Source organism: Colius striatus, chromosome 5, assembly GCF_028858725.1.
Source record: "Colius striatus isolate bColStr4 chromosome 5, bColStr4.1.hap1, whole genome shotgun sequence".
NCBI classification, from domain to species: Eukaryota; Metazoa; Chordata; class Aves; order Coliiformes; family Coliidae; genus Colius; species Colius striatus.
The window spans coordinates 6,643,839-6,666,304 of NC_084763.1; the positions used below are offsets into that span (position 1 = coordinate 6,643,839).

At 51.6% G+C, this 22,466-nt stretch overlaps 2 protein-coding genes across 2 annotated transcripts; one reads left to right on the forward strand and one right to left on the reverse strand.

Annotated features, from left to right (window-relative positions):
* Positions 1-464: 464 nt before the first annotated feature.
* SNRPD1 (small nuclear ribonucleoprotein D1 polypeptide) lies at positions 465-7,432 on the forward strand. Its single transcript, XM_061996696.1, has 4 exons — positions 465-662; positions 1,291-1,367; positions 4,718-4,909; positions 7,254-7,432. The coding sequence occupies exons 1-4, from the start codon at positions 649-651 to the stop codon at positions 7,328-7,330; spliced, it is 360 nt and encodes a 119-aa protein (XP_061852680.1). The 5' UTR covers positions 465-648; the 3' UTR covers positions 7,331-7,432.
* Positions 6,939-21,694, reverse strand: SLC6A20 (solute carrier family 6 member 20). The gene is made up of 11 exons (XM_061996695.1): positions 21,544-21,694; positions 17,313-17,453; positions 16,405-16,496; positions 15,540-15,767; positions 13,474-13,584; positions 12,549-12,790; positions 11,525-11,687; positions 11,215-11,419; positions 10,759-10,918; positions 9,922-10,087; positions 6,939-8,873 (listed from the first exon to the last, which is right to left on the reverse strand). Exons 1-11 carry the CDS (start codon positions 21,662-21,664, stop codon positions 8,724-8,726), a joined length of 1,779 nt encoding a protein of 592 aa, XP_061852679.1. The 5' UTR covers positions 21,665-21,694; the 3' UTR covers positions 6,939-8,723.
* Positions 21,695-22,466: the final 772 nt, after the last annotated feature.

Genomic DNA, 22,466 nt, shown 5'->3' on the forward strand with positions numbered 1-22,466 from the left:
GGTACGGTGTGTGGTGAGTTTTGCGCTGGGGCGGGGGCTGTTTTCCCCAAAACCATGCTCTGGTTTTATCGCTCCTCCGGGCAGGGGCGGAGATACTGCTCTTTGGTGCTTCAATGCGTCCCTGTGTTCGTTTGCACGAGCAGCGCGTTCCAGTCGTTGTTGCCGGGGCCGCACCTCGGCTTCAGCCCGGCCCTGGCCGCGTTTCTCCGCTGCTGCCTCCCTCAGGCGCCTGCGGCGGGGCTCAGCGTCGACTACGACAAAGCCGAGACCGCGGTTTAAGGCGGGAGGGGTCGGAGCGTTCTCGTGTTGTGGGGGGCGGTGTGGGGCCGTTCCTCAGGGCGCCGGGCCATCGCCCCGCTCCCGTCCTTCCCGCTCCCGCCCTTCCCGCTCCGCGCCGCTTCCCGCCGCCCGGCCCGCGCGCGCGCCGCGCCGCCCCTTCCGGGCCGCGCGCGCCGGCGCTTCCGCCCATTGATCGCTGCGGGCGGCGGGCGATTCCTTGGCGGCAGCGGCGGCGCGGCCTGCTCCGAGGAGGCCCTTCGCTCCGCCCGCGCCTCGGCGCCTGCCCGCCCACGGGCTCCGCTCTCCCCGCGGGACGCCCGCCGCTCCCTGCCCGAGCCCGCCCGGCCCGAGCTCCGGCCTCCCGCCGCCATGAAGCTCGTCAGGTGAGCGGATGGAAGCGGATTGCCGGCGCCGGGCCGCCCTGGCGGCGAGCGGGCCCGCGCGCTCCATGGCCGCCTCACGGGCCCTCAGCTCCGCGCCCGGCCCTGGCGGCGAGCGGCGGCGGACGCCCGGGGCTGCCCGCGGGGTGACGGCGGACAGGCGTTCGCTCGCTGTGGGCGGGAGGCCCCGCTTCCCCCGGGCCGCAGCGTTCGCCCCGCACGGCCTTGCGGCAGGGGGCTGAGGGGCTCCCGGAGCGGGGCCTGCGCAAGCTGCTCAGCAAAACCACCCTTTTGGGCGGGGAAATCCCCGGATTCGGTTATGGTTGCCTCCCTGAGGCGCCAGCGAGCTTTAGAAGGCCTTTTTCTGTATACAATAACGAGTATTTCGCCTGGAAGCGGGATGCTGGATTCCGGGCCGTCAGTCAAGTGCCCGAGTTGATAGGGCGTGGGGTTGGTTGAGGCGTTCGCATCTTGCTGTGGTGTAACGCTTCACTAGATGCCTTCAGCTCAGGGAGAGCTCTGGGAATGCAGCCTTGAGGCGCTCAGGGGATGTGAATGCTCAGGGTTTCTGTAGCAGGCTGTTAAGAGTGTAAGGACAGTAGTGATCGGTGGTTTTGGTTTTAATTCCCAGGTTCCTAATGAAGCTGAGCCATGAGACTGTGACCATTGAACTGAAGAATGGGACGCAGGTGCATGGAACTATCACAGGTACGATGGGGTGGGAGACTACAGCAAAGTCCTGCCTGTACTAACAGTTGGCAGCTGTGCTTTGGACTGAGCTCTCTTTGTTCTGCTCTCCCTCGTGCTGCGACATTCGCTGTAAGGTGCAGGAGATGCTCTTTCTAATTCACATCTTTACATGCAGCTGTGAGGCATGTTTGTCACCAAAGAGTCAGGGCGTTGGCAGAGTTGGTGGGAACAGAGTTGTGACCAGACAGCTTTCCACAGGCAGCTATGAAAGTACCTGTCACACATCATCTTTGACATACCAGGGGGCGAGTTCACTCACGGTCAGACTTAACACCGTTGATGTATTTTGTCGTAAGCCTCGAGTTGTGCCCGAGGAGGTTTAGATTGGAGATGAGGAAGAATTTTTCCCTGAGAGGGTTGTCAGCCCCTGTCCCAGGCTGCCTGGGGAGGTGGAGGAGTCCCCATCCCTGGAGCTGTTGCCAAGCCGTGGTGCTGAGGGGACATGGGTTAGTGCTGGGCTTGGCAGGGTGAGGTTGGTGGTTGGACACAATGACCTTAAAGATCTTTCCCAACTGAAATGGTTTTATGTTCTGTGAAGCTTTCTGTGTATAGGGTGCTGCTAGGAGGCAGTGAATTCCCTGTAGTGCTGGGAGCCTCTGAGCCTGTCTGCAGGCTTTGCTGACAAAAAGAGGCCTAGGGATGCAGGAAGTCAACTTCTTCAGCCTGTTGTCACAGCTGATGTAAGCATGGTGTTCTCTAAGAATTTAACAGCTTGATAATGTTGATGAAGTACTTCTACTGTATCAAACTGGTAGTGGATATAGAGCTAAAATTTTATGCCTCAGTACATGATTGTCATTTATGAAGTTGTAATAAGCCATAAAACCTTACAGCTTGAATCACTAGAAGAGGGACTTCTTTATTTCTAATGTTAGCATGGATAAATGACACGTGTTAAGTGCTGCTTGTCAATTGGTTAAATTTTGTGTGCAAATTTAATCTAAGAAATTATTTCTATTGAGCATGTTTTGTCTCTGGTCAAGGTGAACTTACATAGAAATGCATCTTTGTATTGATTTCATGAAACAAGTTTGAGTTGGGACAGAGGACAGAAAGGAATCCTGCTGTTGGGAATCTGGCCCCTTGCTCTTGACGATGGTTTGTCATGCGAGTTTGTGGCTGTTACTATCTAGGAGGTGCTTTGGTTCATTAGATGCTTCTCATATGTACTGAAAAATGTGTGGACTATTTTGTTTGCTCTAATAATGTCAGTGAGAGGTGATGTTGTGAGAATAATCGTGTTAGTGTGACCTCAGAGACCATCAGCTCTCTGGGTGGGCCAAGCTGTGTTTAATGGGGCAAACCCTTATAGTTCAGCTGGTGAACGTGCTTGATTTTCATTCACCCCAGGCTGCTTTTAGAAGCTCTTCTGCCTGTCAGCTTTCTGTGTGTAGGGTGCTGCTGGGAGGCAGTAGTGCTGGGAGCCTCTGAGCCTGACTGCTTTGCTGACAAAGAGGCTTAGGGGTGCAGAAAGTAAACTTTTCCAGCCTGTTAAATAACATTCAGACTTGTCAGAGTTGTATTCCAGGGGATTGCTTAGGTGCTTTTTTTTGGCCAGTCTGCTGAGGTTTGGCAAAGTTCAAAGCTGACATTATTTTGCAGCCAGATCCTTCAGCTTTGATTAGGGTCCTGTGCAGCCACCCTGGTACATGACTGCAGCATGCTCTGTTGAACCCAGGTAGGAAGCAAACAAACTGCTTCTCTCCTGACCTCAGTGCTCTTGCAAGGCTTAATTGTCGAGCAAGGCCTCTCTCCTTTTCTGATAATAATCTGTAAAAACTTTGTGTGCAATCCATATTCCTAAAATGCTACTCACTGGTGGCATTTACCTTGGTAAGAATCTTGCAGTTTGTCTTTCCATGTTTATGAAACGAGACAATCCTTTTTACCACAAAGGGTTGTTTAAAACCCATCTGGACAAGTTCCTGTGTCCCCTACTCTAGGTGGTCCTGCTCTGGCAGGGGGGTTGGACTAGATGATCTTTCAAGGTCCCTTCCAACCCTTGAGATTCTGTGATTCTGTTTGTGTGGAAGTTTGAATGTGCTAAAAGTTTTGCTGGTGTGAGTGCCTTGCCACCGAATTAGCAGTGTTTGGAAACTACAGATTCCATCTTCTGCCTGTGATTTGGATCTGAAAAGTGATTTTCATTTTGATCTTCGTAGTTTGAGATCAGATCCCATGCAAGGCTTGTGATGGGCAAAAATAAAAACTAATATTGGGTGATGGCTTGGAGTTTGGCTTTTTTTCCCTTTTCCAAATGCTTTTCAGGGCTGTTGTTCAGTCCGTGAATCCGGCTGAGACTTTTTTCCAGCTTTGGGTTCTGAGTAGGGGGGCCCAGTACTGATTCCATGCAGCTCCTACATCCTGTCTGCTCACGGGGTGTGCAGCCATAGAGGTTGTTCCTTAAGTGTGTTTTACAGACTTTCATAGAAGATGACACACTAGCATTAGATGGATTTTAGCAGAAAACAAACACTGCTTTTGCAGTTGGAGAAGGAGGAAATGGTTGAGTTATTTTTATCTCCTCAAGGGTTTGGTTTGCTTCTTTTTGAAGGATTAAAAAGACCACTGTTAGACGTCTGTAATAGGCAGCAGTTTATTAGTTGTTCAAAGGAACTGGTTATGATTTACAAACTTGCTGTTGGCAGGAGCTAGATAAAGAACTCCGTTGATAGGGTGCTAAAGGCAGAACTGCTAGAAAGCCAAATATGTGTTCAGCGCAGGGCCACCAAGATGATTAGGTGAGTGGAGCATCTCCCTTACAAAGAAAGGCTGAGGGAGCTGGGGCTCTTCAGCTTGGAGGAGATGGAGGGGTGACCTCATTCATGTTTACAAATAGGTAAAGGGTGTGTGTCAGGAGAATGGAGCCAGGCTGTTCTCAGTGATGGCCAATGATAGGACAAGGGGCAGTGGGTATAAACTGGAATAGAAGAGGTTCCAAAGAAATCCAGGGAAGAATTTCTTCCCTGTTCAGGTGAGGGAGCACTGGAAGGGGCTGCCCAGATGGGCTGTAGAGTCTCCTTCTCTGGAGACATTCCAAACCCACCTGGACAGGTTCCTGTGTGCCCTACTCTAGGTGGGCCTGCTCTGGCAGGGAGGTTGGACTGGATGAGCTTTCATGGTCCTTTCCAGCCCTTCAGATTCTGTGATTCTGTGTTAGAGAGAGAAAAAGACATTGTTTCCCTCAATTAGAGGCTGAATTAATAAGTGATCCCAGCATATGTTAATGAACAGGATAAGTGTGGAAGCCTGTGCCTACTTAAAAAAGGCCAAGCAGGGACCCTGACGTTAGCCTTGTGTTGTTTCAGGAGTGGACGTGAGTATGAACACGCATCTCAAAGCAGTGAAAATGACACTGAAGAACAGAGAACCTGTACAGCTGGAGACACTGAGCATTCGAGGGAATAACATCCGATACTTCATTCTGCCAGACAGTTTGCCTCTGGATACTTTGCTAGTGGATGTTGAACCAAAAGTCAAGTCCAAGAAAAGAGAAGCAGGTTAGTTTGTGCTTTCCCAGCCTCCATTTGTTCTGTCTTTGTATGTGTTTTACTGCTCTGAACCTCACGACGTTTGAGTGTGTTCATATCTGCATTTGGCAGGTGGTTCTTTTGGCTTTGAGGATTTCATGCCAAACTGGCTAAGTCTGCCTTGCCCACTTTCTTAGCATCTGTAGAGCTTGCTTTCATGTGAAATTAGGTGTATGGTTTTAAAAATGTGAATGTTTTTAAGCTTGATCCTGTCACAGTCTCAGAGTTGACACCAGGGATTTAAGTTTCCTCTTCCTTGAAGGTCTGCCACTTTTCCCCAGTTTGTGTGGGGAACTTCACACAGCCTGACAAGAAGGTTCAGAGCAGCCCCTTGAGCAGTGCTGAGTGCTTCACTCACATCTCACTTGGTAGTGGATAAAAATGATCTGTGAGAGAGCAGAATTGGAGAGAACTGAGGGAGCCTAGGCTGTGTGCTGCTGAGCAGCTCTCGAGCTTTGGCTCCCACTCTCTGCTCTTCCTGAAACTTTCTGTTTTTCAAAAGGCTGTTGAACAAACCCTTTTCCCCAGAAGCCCAACAGCATAGAGAGCAATTCCGTTCCAGTCAACGCTACCAAAGGTCAATATCCAGTAAAGCCCAGAAAGCCTTTAAGTTGTCTTCAGGCAGTGTATATCTTCCCTAATAGTTAATCCCTCTGGTTTTAAAACTGTAAGTTGTAAGTGGAAGTTAATTATGCTCCAGGATAACGTCCTACAGTTTGTCCTGTAATTAGTGTTTAAGTGCTTAGCTCTGCAGTCTCTGCTCATGTGTAGGTTACAAATTGGTGTGCTTACCTTACTGAAAGGCTCCAATGAACCCTCAGGCATGTGCATCACCAAGTGCAAGTACTATGTCTGCTGGCTTTACAGAGGATAAGGGTACAGCTCCTGCAAGTGTCTTCCTCCTCTTTTGTAGATCAGGGTGTCCTCTCACACCCATTACAAATAATCTGGCCACACAGAGAAATGAGAGTGGCTGGCTGGCTGTTTTCCTGAACCTCACAATGTGATGTGAACAAGAACATCACTGTTTCTTTTTAACTTTGGAGCAAGAGAAGGAGCTGTGGTGGTACAGTTTCCCTCTGCTTCATACTCCTTGCACCTTTGGTGTCCTGAAGCACCCAGACTGCAGCTGCCTTGTGCTGTGCTTTGTCCTCAGCTTTTAAAGCTGAGAGGTGGCCCTGGCCCTGTGCCTCAGCTCTGGGTACACATCACTGTCTGCTGGCATATGTAGCTGTTGTAAGCATTTAATCAGGTGTTGATGCTTCTGTGTGTTTTATAGTCTTATTATCAGCAAAACAGGTGACACCTTCACTTACCTCAGATTTGTCTTGTGCCTCTGCTCTGTCTTTTCTGCATTTCTAACCTACCCACCATCAGAGTAACCCTTACAGTCTGCTCCTTCAGTGTGAACCTCTGTGTGTGTGTGTGTGTGTGTGTGTGTGTGTGTCTTACCCAGCAACCCATTCCCACAGGATTTTAAGTGTCTTTTATGAGCTCTCCACTGACAAACTTGTTTGAAATTAGCCAGTAATTTCAAGAGTTTGTAAGCTGGCCTTGCACCCTGATGGGACAGGTTGTGCTTCTCTAGGAAAATGGGGTGGAATGATGTGTTTGTCTCCATATGGACCATATCACCTCCAGCATTCAGGCTTGCAGCCTGAATGATTCTGTGACTCTGTCCTCCCTTTACCATTAAATGGCACTGTTTCAAAGCAGGAGCATACAGCCAAGGCCTCTGCCTGAGAGTCACACCTGAAATTGGCAGAGGCATCATTGAAAACAGCAGGAGCTGTGTGATGGTGGGATCCCTTCTCAGTGCTGCCCTTTCCCATCCTGCCCGAGCGAGGCTGGGCTTGGGAATCTCACAGTGTGTTTGTACTCACTCAAAACCTTCCCTTTAGCAGAGTACTTCATCAACTGGCAAAAGAATCATCTTTGCCTCTGTAATGAGTAGTAACAAAATACTCTTGTCTTTGCATATGCTGCTTCTGATGCCTGAAAAACTAGGTTTTATCCAAAAAATGGAAAGAGAAGAGGAATCATAGTTCTCTGCCAGACTTACCCCTAACATTTGGGAGCAGCCAACTGTTGCATCCCCTTATTTTGTGCAGCGATGCCAAACGGGCATCTGTGGAAGTTACAGGAAAAACCTTCCATGGAAGACAAAAACACTGCCTGAAACTTGTGTGAGTGGCCTCGAGTGTCTGGTCACGGGGAGAAGCAGTGGGTGAGGGATGCTGAATGTGTTTTAATCAAAGTGATCATGTTCCTGGGTGTCTCACTTGGGTTTCTCCTTTCTGTTTCATCTGCAAAGTTGCTGGAAGAGGCCGTGGCAGAGGCCGTGGGAGAGGCCGAGGTCGTGGCAGAGGAAGAGGGGGCCCCAGACGGTAACTGCTCCCCGCAGCAGCGCTGCCCCGTGCTGGGCAGCTTCGGATGGGTTTTGTACAGGTCTTGTTTATGGTATCCATTTTTAATAAACGGAGATGTCAAACAGTTGTCTTTCCTGTGTTTGTTAGTCAAGGCTGGGGAGGGAAGCGCATATCCTAGTGCTAGAGGCTGTTGCAGACAAAGGCTGTGGTGGTGGTTGGGGTTTACCTACCCTGAAGGTGTACAGTTGCCTCTTGCTTGTTTTTGTGCCAGGGTAAGTAAGGAAGTGACTTGTGCTTTAACAATGTTTGTTTGAAATGAATCCCTCTTTTACAAGGCACTTAACATTTTCTAATGGTTATGAAGACAAGACAGTAAGAAGCCATAATGTGTCTCTCATGTTCTTCAGAGTGACCTCTTTGAAGTTCACAGATAGAATTTTACTGTTTTCTATTAGATGAAGCTTACAATTTAAACATGTTGCATTCTTTATAAAACGTTCATATAGGGAAAAGAACCAGTTCTGTGGAACTGCTGGATTGTTACATCTCATGACTAAAGTCTACCTGGATATGAACTTTGTCACAGCTAGTTACATGGCGTGCTTTTGTTTGGGTGGAGCTTGTAAAGCAGCTTTACCATAGATTTCTGCTGTTGTACTCAAAGTGCATCCCTAGGAAATACCAAGTCCAGCACAGTGCACAATTACATGCTGGAGATGGAAGTTTCCTTCTTCTCAAGGTGAGGGAACTTTTGCAGCTCGGTGCGTGTACATATGTGTGTATATATATATGTGTGTGTGTGTGTAAATCTACGTGTATGTAAAAGCTGCTTTGCTGGACAGCAGTAGAAAGGCAGCAGTGTTGGCCACATTTACCTTGAATACCATCCCACTACCTTTTCCCTTGTAGGAAAGGGATTATCACACTGGTGTGGCAAGACCTCAGCAGTGTCGTCTGTCGCTGGAATACAAATGCCATTTCAAATAGCCTGTGTGCTGAAGCGTGGCTCGCAGGAGCAGTAAGGGGAGGTGCTGGCACTTGGTGCAGGAACATGCTGGGCTGCTGGCTCATGTTTCCACAGCAGCAGTGCTACAGCAGAGCAGAAAAGAATTGCCTAAGGTTGTGCAATGGGTTGATACACTGGTTAACTGATGTTAGCTAGCATTTTGTGAGCTGCTCTTCTGGTTTTCCCTCTCTTACAGAGACCATTTTAAAGCTTCATCTGGTCACAGAAGAGCTTTTTGTTTCCTTCCAAACCATCCTGTAACCTCCTGTGAACACTTGTTTTGGTCAATATAGCACCCACGCTTCTCAACTCTATGAATAGCTGCTACAAATGATGGTTGCTGCTGTTTTGCAGAAGTGCCCCGTTAGAGATGGCAGGGTAAGGTGCTCCCAAATCCAGCTGACACCTGTCATGCAACCGTCGAAACGTCGTCCCTCCTCAGCCTCTTCCTTACGAAAGTGAGTAGTGCCCCCAGGGGTATGCACAGCGTGGAGGAGGCCACCAGCAGCCCGATCACTGCCAGGGCATAGCCTGGGTAATCCTTTGTCACCAGCTGCCCCTGCGAGGGAGAGAGGAACCGTTGCACCTGTGTCATCGGTGGGTTTCAGTGTCCTGGAGCAAAGCTGTGCATTAAACACTGTCCCAGGCTGCCCAGGGAGTGGTGGAGTCCCCATCCCTTGAGATATTTAAAAGCCAGGTAGCTGAGGTGCTGGGGGTTAGTGCTGGGCTTGGCAGTGTGAGAGGAGGGGTTGGACTCAACCTTAAAGGTCTTTCCAAATGAAACACTTCTAAGCACTTGCAGGCTGTGGCAGCCCAGGGCTGGCCTCCTTCTTCTTTGTCCCAACAAAGAAGGCTTAAAACTGACAACGGGAACAGAGCTGCTCACACAACCATGGGGGCAAGCTTTGGCAAAGAGCAGATTTTGGCTTGATTCATGTTTCTTAATGAGGTGGCTGTGCTCTGACCTTTGTCAGGCCTCTGTGCCTCACCAGGAGCCCATGGGCTCCTGCTGACACCCTGTCAACAGGCCAGGCCCGCCGCAGCTCCCACATCAGCCATGACAGGAAAACAATGCCTGTAACTTGTTTCTGTGTGCTAGGAACATGGCCACAAAAGGTTATAAAACCAATTACTTCTCCTGTAGTAATTTTTCCATGATAAATACACACTTCAGCATTTGTCCAGAAGCCTTTTGGCCACAAAGAAAAATGTGTCTGGAAACCAGGAAAGCTGTTTATTCCAGCAGCAGCTCCGTCCTGTTACAGTACCACTAATTGCATTCAAAGTACTACACTTCGAATGTCACTTTTCTGTTTAAAATGTAGTTCTTAAGAAGACACCCAGGTCTTGAACATGGATAAAATGTTCCTGTTTGAAGGGGGTCCATGGAGAGTGGCCAAGGGAAAGGAAATTTGTGTCACACGACCATTGCAGCTTTGGCACTAGGTCAGGTTTCCCCTGTTTCACCTTCCCACAGAACTAAGGGCTCCAGCTGCAAGCTTTCAGAAGGCAGTTTTGTGGAACAGTGGAGACAGGAGGGAAGGCTGTGGCTTTGCAGCAATTAAGCTTAACAAAAACCCAACCCCAAACCAACCCAGGTCTTTTACCTGTGTGGCATCCCATGCTTGGTATTGCAGCGTTCCTGTGAGGATATAGTCCGTGAGGTAAAACACAAATAGGCTTACAATTAGCAAAGGGCTAGCAAAAGCCCACATAATTTTCCAGTACAAGTTGGGCTTGTGTCCAATCATGGTGTGAAGGTCTTTCTCAAATCTGTGTTTAAAACAAAACACCCAAATAGGTATTTTTGAGGACAGTCACTTATGTTTTAAAGGTTCTAAAGGTCTTTTCCAACCCTAATGATTCTATGTTCAATCAGTACCTTGATGTGAGTTACTGCCAAACCACCTACAGAATTAAACATGTGAGATGGGAAAGGGGAGTGCAGTGAACCAGAAGAGTAATGAGCAGGGAGGTATCGTCTGGAGAACTATATAGCAAGGGTGAAACCAAATCAAAGAGAGAGCAGGGCTTCTGACAACATCCCACACAGCAAAAGACTAACTGCAACTAGGTGCAGCACGAAAAGCTCCAATGCAATTCTGCCTGGAGTGGCAGCTCAGACTGTTACTGATGATTATTACATGTCAATGACCACCTTTGAAACAAGACTTGTGGCACTGTTACTGTGAGGAGGAGCAGAGTTTCAGCAGAAGGTGCTCTTGAGACCAAAGACGGGCAGAGCAGGGAGCAGTGTGTAGGGCTCATTAGAAACCCCCTGCCTGCAGCCCAGGCCCTGGGAGGGCTCTGCAGGGCAGGGCTGACCCCCGTCACTGCCCTGCTAACAGAGACTGGGAGAAACATTTAGCCCAAGAGAAGGATTTCAGCCAGAGGTCACTGCCCCAGCTGTGCCAGTGTGGAGAAAGGAGAGTTCCAGCATTTACCTTCTGATCCCGTAGATGTAGCACACGGCAATGGTTTCTACCAGCACGATGAGGAGCAGTGAGAGGGTGGCCGCATAGTCATTGAAGATGTCAAACCAGTAATTTCCAGCCTTCGTGGTGAAGATGAGGCCAATCACACAGTTAATGAAGCACACAGAGCCTGCATAGGTACAACAGAGACCCTGCTGTTACCCCTCTGAGTCCAGGTGTCGTACTTCTTGTGACTAAAACGCCTGTGGCATTTCTACAAACTCCTGTTGGGGAGCAGCTTTCTCAGAGGAGAAAGATAAGGGCTGGGGGGGGTGTTGCCCCGTTGGGAAAGGCCTGGTTGTGTGTCAGACTATGCTGCTGTAGCCTCAAACTGCTGCTCCCCTAACCTGCACTGTCCAGCACACACTGTTGTGGCTGTACAAACACACACAAGCCCCTCCACCCACCCCAGCAGGGCCCCCTCACCTGCGATGACCTCCTTGGGGAAGCGGGCAGCGAGGGCCTTGGTGTCGGTGAGCGGCGTGAGGATGGCGGCGGTGTTGCCCAGCATGCTCCCGATGCCCAGCATCAGCAGCATGGCGAAGTACAGCACCGAGTACAGCTGCGGCACCTCCATGTTCTTGATGGCTTCAGAATAGACGATAAATGCCAGTCCCGTCCCCTGCACAGCCTGCCAGGGGACAGGAGGGAGTTAGGGGCAGCCCCTCAGCTCGATGAAGGACCCCGTGGGGGTGGTTTGGCACAGCGGGCAAAGCAAAGCAAAGCGGCAACTCACCGTGTCCAGTTCAGCCTCCAGGCTGCAGTTCTTGAGCTGTGGGGACAGCTGGGTGTACTCCTGCGGGTGCCTGGCCAGCAGGTACTCCTTCATCTCACTGAGGTTGTCAGCTGTTAAAGAGCCTTCCTCCAGGTCAAAAGTGTTCATCAGCAGCAGGATCACCCTGGGAAAGGTTACGGGGATGTAATGGTGTTGGTGGTTTGACCCTGGCTGGATGCCAGGTGCCCACCGTGCCGCTCTATCACCGCCCTCCTCAGCAAGCCAGGGAGGGTTGAGCCACCACAAATGGCTTTCAGACCCAGGTACAAAACAGGCTGGTTTTCCACCCTGCCGTGCTCTGCCTGCTCCAGGCACTTCCAGCACGTTGCTCAGATGTGAACGACCTTGTGCTCATCTCTGGTTCGGGGAGAGCAGCTCCTCTGCCCCCACTGCTGCTCCCAGGCCAGTATTTTGGGAGCTGGCAGTGCCAGGTAGCATCTCTTCCCTCTTTGCCCTCAGGTCTCACCCCACAACTTTAACAAGCTGGGGCTGTCAGCTTGGCTTCCTCTCAGCTCAGCAGATGGCCTGGAAGCTGTAAAAGCACGACTAAAAGTGGAACTGCCCTGGGCCCAGGACCTGTGGGAGCTGGCTGCCTTTGGCCCCAGCCTGCAGGCTGCTGGGCACCTCCAGAGCATCCCCACTGGAGGAGGATGAGCTCCGGGTGCGGGGCTTCACCTTAAAGGGGAATGTGAGCATTGCTGGTTTGTATTAACCAGCCCCCACACAGCCCCTGGAGCATGTGCTAGGACCAGGGCACAGGGCAAAGCACCGCTGAGACCTGTCCTTGCTGCTGCTCTTGCCCTGGCCCGTGCCTGAAAGCAGCACCCAGCTGTCAAAAGCCCTTTCCTCTGGTCTTCATCACTTCAAATAGCACCATTAGCTTTATTAGAGCAATCTCAGGGCTGGGCTCAGGGCAGCCTTGGGTGCCATCATTTTCCTCCCCTCTTCCCCTCCCCAGAAAACAAGGGAACTACGCGCCTCTTACTTGTTTAGGCAGCTTTCGTAGTTAAAGGTGGCTTTGAAGCCGTAGATGGAGAAGGTGACGATGCTGGAGAAGATGGAGGTGGTGCTGTTGATGAGCGAGACGACCACGGCGTGCCGCTGGCAGTTGTTGCTGGGCTCGTTGTAGCTGGCGAAGGCGATGAGGCTGCCGAAGCCCAGCCCCAGCGAGAAGAAGATCTGCGTGGCGGCGCTGATCCACGTCTTGGGGTTCGACAGCTGCTCCAGCTGCCGGGGCAGAGGGGGCGGGAGCGTGAGGCTGCGCACCGGCCCAGCACGGCCCCTTCCTGCCTGCAGGGGGAGCTGCGGGTCCCCGCGGGCACCCGCTTGAGCTCAGGGCTGGGCTTGGGGTTGGATTACTGCTCGGTATCAAAGTCATTGAAGCACAGCAGGATCGGGGTTGGAAGGGACCTCCAGAGCTTCTCCAGCCCAACCCCTTGCTCAAGCAGCTCCCACCTATGTCGGCTCACACAGGAATGTGTCCTGATGGGTTTGGAAGCCTCCAGAGCAGAAGGCTCCACACCCTCCCTGGGCAGCCTGTGCCAGGGCTCCCTCACCTCACAACAAAGCAGCTTTTCTTTGTGTTTAAGTGGAACTGTTTGTGTCCCAGCTTATCTCCATTACCCCTGGGAGCAGCACTACCCGTAATGTACTACAGCTTACGTTAGTAATACAGTACAGGTTATGTTAATGGGCAGGTCTTCTGCAGGAGACAGCAAGCAGCTGCTGGGCACCGTGGCAGGACAGCCTCCAGCCACTCCAGCCTGGGTTTGCAGCTGCCTGACCCAAGCTGCTGCTGCAAAAGTTCAACACAAGGAAATAAAAAAAGGAGCATCGCCACCTTTTTAAAACCAACATGTTTGGCAGCTCATGACATCTCATGACAAAATCCAGCAGGCACTTTTCTGTACCTTTGGTGTGAACATGTAGATGAGCCCGTTCACGGCCCCATGAAGCGTTAAACCTCTGATGAGGTATATAATGAGGACACAGTATGGCAACGAAGCCGTGACGTAGACGACCTGGGGAAAGCAGAGCAAGCACATTGGTCTAGAGAATACATAAGAGAGCTCATCTGCTATGGCCAGCCTCACTTTTACATCAAAAACTTCCACTGTTTGCTTTGTTACCTTCTATTAATCTTTAAGCAAGTATTTTCAGGTGCACCTAACCTTAGATTTAGGTTCTAGGGAAACAAGCTGTGTTTGTTAATAAAGACCCGTGCTGCTGGTCAGGGTCTTCTCTTCCACTGCAGAAACAAGAACAAAATTAAGAGTACTTGCAGCATTTTACAACCTGGTAACATCTATCAAGAACTCACGAGGCAAAGGCCACCCATCCTCTGCTCTAGGAGGAAGGTGAACAGACCTCATAGAAGGTCACAATTAAATTTGCATGAAGCTGTTTTAATTCAGATGTGACAAAGGCTTTAACTTAATATAACCCAGATGGGAGGAACTAAATCTTTCAGTTGTCTCCTGTGAGCTTTTGATCAAACCCTGGGATTTGAATCGAAATGTTTCACCTCAGTGTTGCAAAAAGCCACTGGCAAAAAAAAGAAAGGAGAATGCAACCACCTTCTCTTTGCTGGGATGTACCCCAGTGGCTCACCTAGAAACTTACATGGAAACCAACTCACAAAAATCTGGGAGGAGGACCAGAGGGGTAATTACCAAGTATTTCTCCAATTTGCATCTGCCTTTCCCTGTCACACGCCTGGAGATGCAGCAGCAACGCCTCCTCCACAGGACAGTCCTGCACCCACCGCTCTTCCCCCACAACAGATTCCCCCCTGTGCCCCCAGACAAGGCCCTGCCTTCATGATGCTGTTTCAGTGCTTCTTGGCTATGTATTTATTGACTCCTTTCTTGCCCCTTAAGCCAGCTGCAGCAAGTTTGGGAGGTTAACCTTAGTTTACAGTCTCTTGGCTTTCTGCGTCTGGCTAAGACGATTTGGGGATTACAGCCCTCCGCTTGCTGCTTAGTGCAGGCTCAGTGGGGCATTGCTTGTTTTTACCCCCCTCATTCCTCATAACTTCTGCTGTGAAAAAAAAGAGTGGAACTGCCCAGTAGACCTCTTTTTCCTTTTTTCCTTGCAAAGACTGAGGAACAGACAGCTCCTGCCGTGGCTCTGCTGGAGCAGATGGCTTTCTGCCGGGCCAGCAGCCTCGTGGCTGCTTTTGCAGCAGAGGTGGCAGCATTTAGAAACTGAGAATGGCAGGGGCTGGAAGGGAACTCTAGAGATCATCCAGTCAACCCCCTGTTCAAGCAGGTTCACCTAGATCAGGTCACACAGGAACGTGTCCCTGTGGGTCTGGAAACCTCCAGAGAAGAAGGATCCACACCCTCCCTGGGCAGCCTGTGCCAGGGCTCCCTCACTGAAACAGGGAAAGAGTTTTTCCTTATGTTTAAATGGAACTTTTTGCGTTCCAGCTTGTGTCCATCACCCCTTCTCCTGTCACTGGGCACTACAGAAAAAGAAAGGTGTAGCCCCATCCTCCTGACACCCACCCTTCAGGTATTTATAAGTGTTGATGGGATGCCCCCTCAGTCTCCTCTTCTCCAGACTAAACAGCCCCAGTTCCCGCAGCCTTTCCTCATAAGGAAGATGCTCCAGTCCCCTGATCATCTTGCTGGTCCTGTGCTGGACTCTCTCCAGCAGTTCCCTGTCCCTCTTGAGCTGAGGAGCCCAGAACTGGACACAGGACTCCAGATGAGGCCTCAGCAGGGCAGAGCAGAGAGGGAGAAGAACCTCCCTTGACCTGCTGTCCACACTCTCCTTGATGCCATGGCCAATGGCTTTCTCAGCTGCAAGGGCACACCACTGGCTTGTGTTTAGTTTATCAACCAGGACACTTAAAAGGACTTTTCTGCAATACGTTTTTCTCCATATCCCTCAGTGTTTAGGTTGAGCCTCCTGCAGCTGCAGCTCAGCAGGGTACCCGCAGCAGCAGGGCTCTGGCGCTGCTGGCGCTCACCTTGCCGGTGGCGGCGGTGCCGCGGAGGATGCAGAGGTAAACCACGAGCCAGGCCAGCGTGAGGCACAGCGCCTGCTCCCACTGCACGCCCCCGCTCGTCTCCAGCGCCTCCGAGATGTTGAGCGTCTGCCGGTACCAGAAGTACTGCGTGGGGGTCGTCTGCTCGCACTCCTCCTCGTAGCCCGTGCGGTTGCTGTTCAGGGGGCAGGTGGCCCATGGCAGGGGGTCCTGGGAGGGAGGGAGTGGGGATGTTAGTGCGGTGGGGAGAGAAGGGGCGCTGGCAGGGGATGAGGACATGAAGGAAGGGCAGCTTGTCTCTGTGTTGTGCTGCCTGGGGCTGGGGCTGACCCAGGGGATGAGCTCTCATGACCTTCTCCCCAAGGACTGATGCTTTCTGATCCTCTCCTCTGGGAACAACCCTCACGCCAAGGACAGACCCGTTCTGACCCTCTTCCCTGGGTCTGACTGACTCTCCCTGAAGGCTGAGCCTCCTTGACTCTCTCCCCCAGGGGTTTTCCCTCTCTGATCCACTCCCCCCAGGGCCAACCCTCTGCCCTGCCCTGAGAGAGACGCATCCCAAGCTCAGGACACCGTTGCCCCCGAGGCACGCGCAAGCCAGGCATCACAGAACTGGCCTTCAACCTGCATTTCATGGTGAGGAGAAGACACCTGCACCTCTGGGGAGCCTCTGGAGGGGGTCACCGATGTCTCATTTTTTCCCCTGCAGAAAAGGCCTTGGAGGGTTTCTGGTCCCTTCCCACCCCAGCCAACAATGGTGCCATGCAACACCCAGCATTGATGCAAAGCCACCACAACCCTCCACAGCCACGGCAGAGTCGAGCCGTGCTGCTGGACACCCACTCACCTGGAAGGAGTGGAAGAGGTACCAGAAGGCCCAGGCATTGATCACATTGTAGTACATGGAGAGGAAGAAGGAGACGATGACACTGGCAACACCTGTGGGTATGGAGGGAAGCAGTCAGCAATGGGAATGCCCAGGGCCCCGTAACATCCAGGGAGGACCACGGGGTGCTTTACCTCTGCACAGAACCATGGCTGGCATGGGAGGCTTCGCCTCTGCACAGCCCTGTGCACAGGGCACATCCCCGCTGCTGCAGCCGCTGCCTCCTGCCATCAGGGCTAACCTGCACTGGGGTTTATACTTTAGCCCCAGGGGAGTGAATATCCAATGTATCACTCAAATAACGGGCACGTGCAAGCACGTTAATGAGAGTTGGGGTCATCAGGGTAACGGGATAACCTAATAGTATAGCCAAGAGTGGACACTGGTAAGGGGTGGGCAGTGGTGGTAGGAAATGCAACCCGATCTAGATGGACCTGCTTTAGCAGGAGGGTGGGCTGGACAATCTTTAGAGGTCCCTTCCAAACCCTACTGTTCTGTGAGTCTAGGAAATTAAGGCACCATTCTACCACTCAGTGCTGAGCTTATTATTATTGAGCTTATTGGGAAAGGCCTCTTGGGGTTCCAGGGGCTGAGTTTGGCACTGGCTTCTGTGCCATGATTTTGGCAGCTGCCTGAGAGCAGAGGGACTCACACCTCCGAGCCCAGGGACCCAGCAGAGTGAGCTGGGGTCTGTTCCCAACAACCCCACAAGGGATGAGCCATGAGTTGTCAGGATAACTGCTTTGCTTGGCCTGGTGCCACTCGAGCTCCCCACCCAGCTTCTACTCTGAAAGATAAAGCTCTGCATTTAAAATCCACTCACGTTCCCTGGGTGCTTAAGAAACCAAAGCTGAGCACTGAGGACATACCCACACCACAGAGGTAGGGGCTTATTATTTTCCAGGCGCCGATGCTGCCCTGCCGCATGCGCTGCCCCACGGCCAGCTCCAGGTAAAGCAGTGGCATCCCCTCCACAATCAGCATGATGATATATGGGATCAAAAAGCCACCTGCAGAGGAAAACCCAACAGACAGCCTTCAGCAGCATAATAAAACAAACAGCTTGCCCTGTTGATGGTCAAACCGCCCCGTTTAGCGTCCCAGGAGCTAGGTCCTGCCTGGGAAGCCTGTGTGTTGAGGGTGGGCACGGGGAGCTGGGGGCATTTGGCAGGGCTGGGGGCTCTATTAAACTGTGCCAGTGCCCAGCCCAGCGTGGCAGGGCTGCCCACACGCCCCATGGGTGCCTTGAGCAACGTGTGGGGCTGGGGCTGTTAAAGGGTAACCAGCCCCAGACAGGCCTTGTGAAAGCAAAGGAGGGGAAGTGGGAGAGGGGCACATTTACTTTGCTTGCTGCTTTTCTGCAGGGGAGCCAAAACGCTCAGTGGAAAACAACAGCCACATGTGTGATGGAGAGAGTTGAGGAACGTATTGAAGTCTGGCCTGGCTTAAAAAACACACCCTACAACAACCACCTAACCTGAAAAGCTCCCAAAGATCCCCACAGTGAGCCCAAAATACCAGCAAAGGGGTGAAGGCTCTTCCCTCAGGGTCCCGCCTGCAGGAGCACACCCTGGGACAAAGGGAAGCAGCCTCCTCCCATCCCAGGACTGCTCATCCCTGCTTCCCCAGCATGGGATGCTCCTGCAGAAGAGGGAAGGGAATGGGACCTTGCCATCAGGCAACCAGGATGTGCTTTGGCTTAAACCTCTGCTGGGAAAAGAAAGCTTGACTCAATCCTTGTCCTCGACTTGAATGAAGCCCACTTCAGGAAGAGCTGCTGACTCAGGCAGAAGCTGGATTTTGAGGCAGCTTTCCTGCTTCCCCTTTGCAGCACGCCAGAAATCTTTACGTAAATATCTCTTGTTTAGGGTTTAATCTGTGGCATTAACATTCCTTGCCATAGGCTCTGTGCAGCGCTGTGGAGGAAGCAGCCCTGGGCACTGGCTGAGGCAAAGGACTGGAAATAAACACACCAATAAGCGGGTTTATTCTGGGAATTAATTTCCCACCTCCCCCTCTCTCTCTCTCTCGTAATTAACAAGCCCTTTGTTAGTTGGTTAGATAACTCCCCATGCCCCAGAGCTGAGAGCCCCCACGGCCACTCCAAACGGCAGGGAGTGACCTGCCCCAGCAGCCACGCAGCGGGGTTGTGCCATGGGGGGTACCAGGCCCTTTGTGAAGGCTTTTCCAGGCTCCCAGCAGCATTGCCATGTGCTTGCTGTTGGCTTTGCCCCTCTTGCAGGGAGAAGTGCCTTGCTCATGCCCCTGATGTCCTCTCACAGATGAGGGTGCTCATTGCTTGCAGATCAAGATGATCAGGGGAATGCAGCATCTTCCTCATGAGGAAAGGCTGCGGGAACTGGGGCTGTTTAGTCTGGAGGAGACTGAGGGGGGATCCCATTAATAGTTACAAATGTCTAAATGGTGGGTGTCAGGAGGTTGGGGCAGCACTTTTTTCTGCTGTATCCAGTGACAGGACAAGGGGTGATGGGATGAAGCTGGAACACAAAAAGTTCCATTTAAACATAAGGAGAAACTCTTTCCCTGTTTCAGTGAGGGAGCCCTGGCACAGGCTGCCCAGGGAGGTGTGGAGGCTCCTTCCTTGGAGGGCTTCAAATCCTCCTGGACACGTTCCTGTGTGACCTGATCTAGGTGAACCTGCTTTGGCAGGGGGGTTGGACTAGATGATCTCTAAAGGTCCCTTCCAACCCCTACCATTCTGTGATTCTATGATCTTGCTGCCCACACTGCTTTTACTGAAGGGTAGAGCCAAGGTGCCCTAAGTGACTCAGGGCAATGATATGAATCAGTTCCTTATCTGCTGTGAACCAGCACAGCTCCACTGAGCTCCCTACTCACTTACACCCACGGTTGCTCCCTGTGGTGCCAGCTACCTGTAAAAAACAGCCCCCTGAGGCTGGCACAAGGGCTGGAGTGTACTCGGCCCTGGGCTCAGCCAGTGGCATCTCACCTCTGCTCAGCATCCCACCTGCTGCCCAGGAGCTTCCTCGCTCGGGGCTGAGCGCTGCTGAGCAATTGCCCTGCTGCAAACCCACCCCAGTGTCCTTTCTGCCCTGCCCAGGCTGCTGACAGGAACCAACAGCCCCTGTGGGGTCTGGACCCCCCCAGCCCAGCTTGGGCCAAGCTCTCTGGATGAGAGCAAAGAGGGGAGGCAACTTGCTGGTGAGCAGAAGGGCAGCAGGTCACAAGGTCAGCAAGTTCATGAGCATCATCAGTGACAAGGGCCCTATTGCTTTGCTGGGCTGGACAGGGACTGGCTCAGTGCTTTTCTACAAGATAGACAGTAAACAAGCAGTTACTGGCATCCCTCCTAAGCCCAGTGCCTGGCAAACCCAGCTTTTACATTCCTGAACCCATGCTTTGTCTGCAGACTCCTGGAAAGCCACCGAATCCTTTTGAAAGAGGGCAGTGAAAAACAATTAAGCAAAGCAAAGCTTGCTGTCAGGAGTTTTAGGTTCACAGCAGGGAGAGCTGCCTCTTCCCTGGGAAACACAACTAGGGAAGATAAAAACAGCAGAGAAACTGTTCTTATGAAACCATGTTTCTCAGGAAATAGTTGGGTTCATGTCACCTTTTCTTCAGGTTACTTTTCAGAGAATTGTTACACCTGCTACACTGCTGATGGCTGGTAAGAAGAGGTTAAACCACACAAAGCCCCCCAGTGCCTGGGTTCTGCTGGCCTTCAGGATGCCTGCCAAGCCAGGCTGGTAGTGAACCAGCCCTGTGCAGTCTAGCTGTGTACAGAGATACTTGCATTGATTCAGTGTCACACATGAAGACTTTACCCTCAGGCATCTCCTTGTAGAGGAATACACGTGGAACTGCAGCATGTCTGTCACTTCTGCAATCTGAACTGCCTAAGAATGCTTCAGCCACTGCAGCACCTGCCTTCTGCTGTACCTTCCCCCACTGTGTGATCTGGATTTTTCTGCCCTGATCCCACAGAACAGCTCTGGTGCAGCCCCAGCACCGAGCTGGCTTTTCAAAAACCACCTCAAACCAACCCCTGCTCTCACATTTGCATTTAAAAGTAAGCTACAAGCCAACAAAAAAGCACAAAAACAAGCAAAAAGAACTTCAACATCTCAGTGTTTCTTCCTGAAAGCAAGAAAAGGCAAGAGCAGTCCAGAGTGAATGAGGCAGACGCTCATTGTGCCACTTAACACGCTACTGAGGCAGGTCCAACACTATGGCAACAGATGCAGTGCTAGAAGCAGTGTGAAACTGGGATGTCTCATAAAGGGAGGCACTCCTCTTCTAAAGAGAATCTCTCAAGGATTCTCCAAAACATGGTCATTAACCAGTGGCAGCTGTGTGCCAGAAGAGGTTGTTAGCGTTGGCTTTTAATTAATCTATGTAACTGTCTTTGATGTGTAAGGAAGAACATGTGTGGCCACTGTAAGATACAGGCATCATCTTTCTCTGGTTTGGACTTAGGAGAAGGATGAACTTTGACAGAGCTTTCTTTTTTTGAACCCAAGCCAAATCATTCCCTGTTTCCAAAGCTTCCTGGGAGGCTTAGCTGAGGAGCTCCTGTTGATTAAGGAGTTCTAGCCAACTTCAAGGCAGATTTGCAGCCAGGTTATCACCTCCTAAAGCAAAGCTTTATACAAAAGACAAACATCTGTGACAGAAAGCTGACATGATACAGCTGGTCCTTAAACCAGCATGAGCATCTCTCCTTCTCAATATGTTCTGAGTCCACATGTGTGAACTTGCAAAGAGCTGAACTAGTTTCTGACGCCTCCAGAGGGGTTCAATGAGGCAGAAAGTAAGCAATGACTGCCATGTCGACCTACATCTCTTGTGCTACCTCCATCCTTTTAGAAAACATGGGCTGTTTCATTGCACTTCTGGAAAAGGAGTGCCCCTGTGTTGGGGCAGCTCTCAGGTTAAAAGCTAAAGCACATATCAAAGCAAGCAGCACCAGGAGAGACTGTGCAGCACCAAACAGCCCGACCAACCTCTCCCCCTGCCCTGAGCCCTGCTGCCTGACAGGGCCTCACCACAGACACCACACCTGGGGCTCGATTCACAGCTCCTCCTTTGAGGGGACCCACAAACAGAACCCACACTCACCTCCTCCATACATCTGGCACAGGTATGGAAACCTCCAGACGTTTCCCAGCCCCACAGCGTAGGAGATGCAGGCAAACACAAACTGCAGGGGGTTGTCCCACAGCGGCCGGGATTTCTCCATGGCTGAGGGTTCTGCTGAGCCCTTCCTGCCCTCTCTCCCTCAGGTACTGTGCCAGGCTGCCTCAGCCTCCACGCCAGCCCGGCCCGGAGGGGAGGGAAAGGAGGAGAGGCTCTGCTTGCCAATTCCTATCAAGCTTTTTAATTACTAATCTTATTAACAGGCACGTACTGAAATAGGAATGCTGGTAAATAGATTATAGACACACACACACCCCCCACTATAAAATTGGTACTTTGGGTGAATAGCTGCTTGGGTTTTTGACTGGCATTTCTGGGAAGGATGTGAGCCCGGGGGTTTTGAGTGGCTCACGTGCTGACTTGATGCTGGGAGGAAATAACACTGGGGCTGCAGTTGGGTTCTGGGCACGGGACACTCCTCCTCCCCAGGGCTCTCTTCCCTAGAGGGGTGTTTGTGTGTGTGAGGCACCAGCTTGGATTTGAGAGCAGAGGGGAATGGGCTTCCACACCATTAGCACTTGGCTTAGTGGTCACCAGAGCTGCCTTTTATTCCCAAGTGTCCCTGCCCTTAAAACCCGGTCCTCAGGCATCCCGTCGCCCTGGTGCTCACCCCAACCCACCCAGCATGTTCCCCAGACCCAAAAGTGGCCCTGCAGGTCCTCAGCCTGGAACACAACACTCAGGTTTGGCCCTTTGGGAATGCTGCTCTCCCTCCACATGCTCTGAGCATGCATGTCTGTGTGTGTGCGAGACATAGCCCAGTCTGTCTCCACGTACCTTCATGCTCAAACCTCACGGCTGCAGATGAACTTCTCAGAGGGGCTGATGCTTTAAAGTACTTTGAA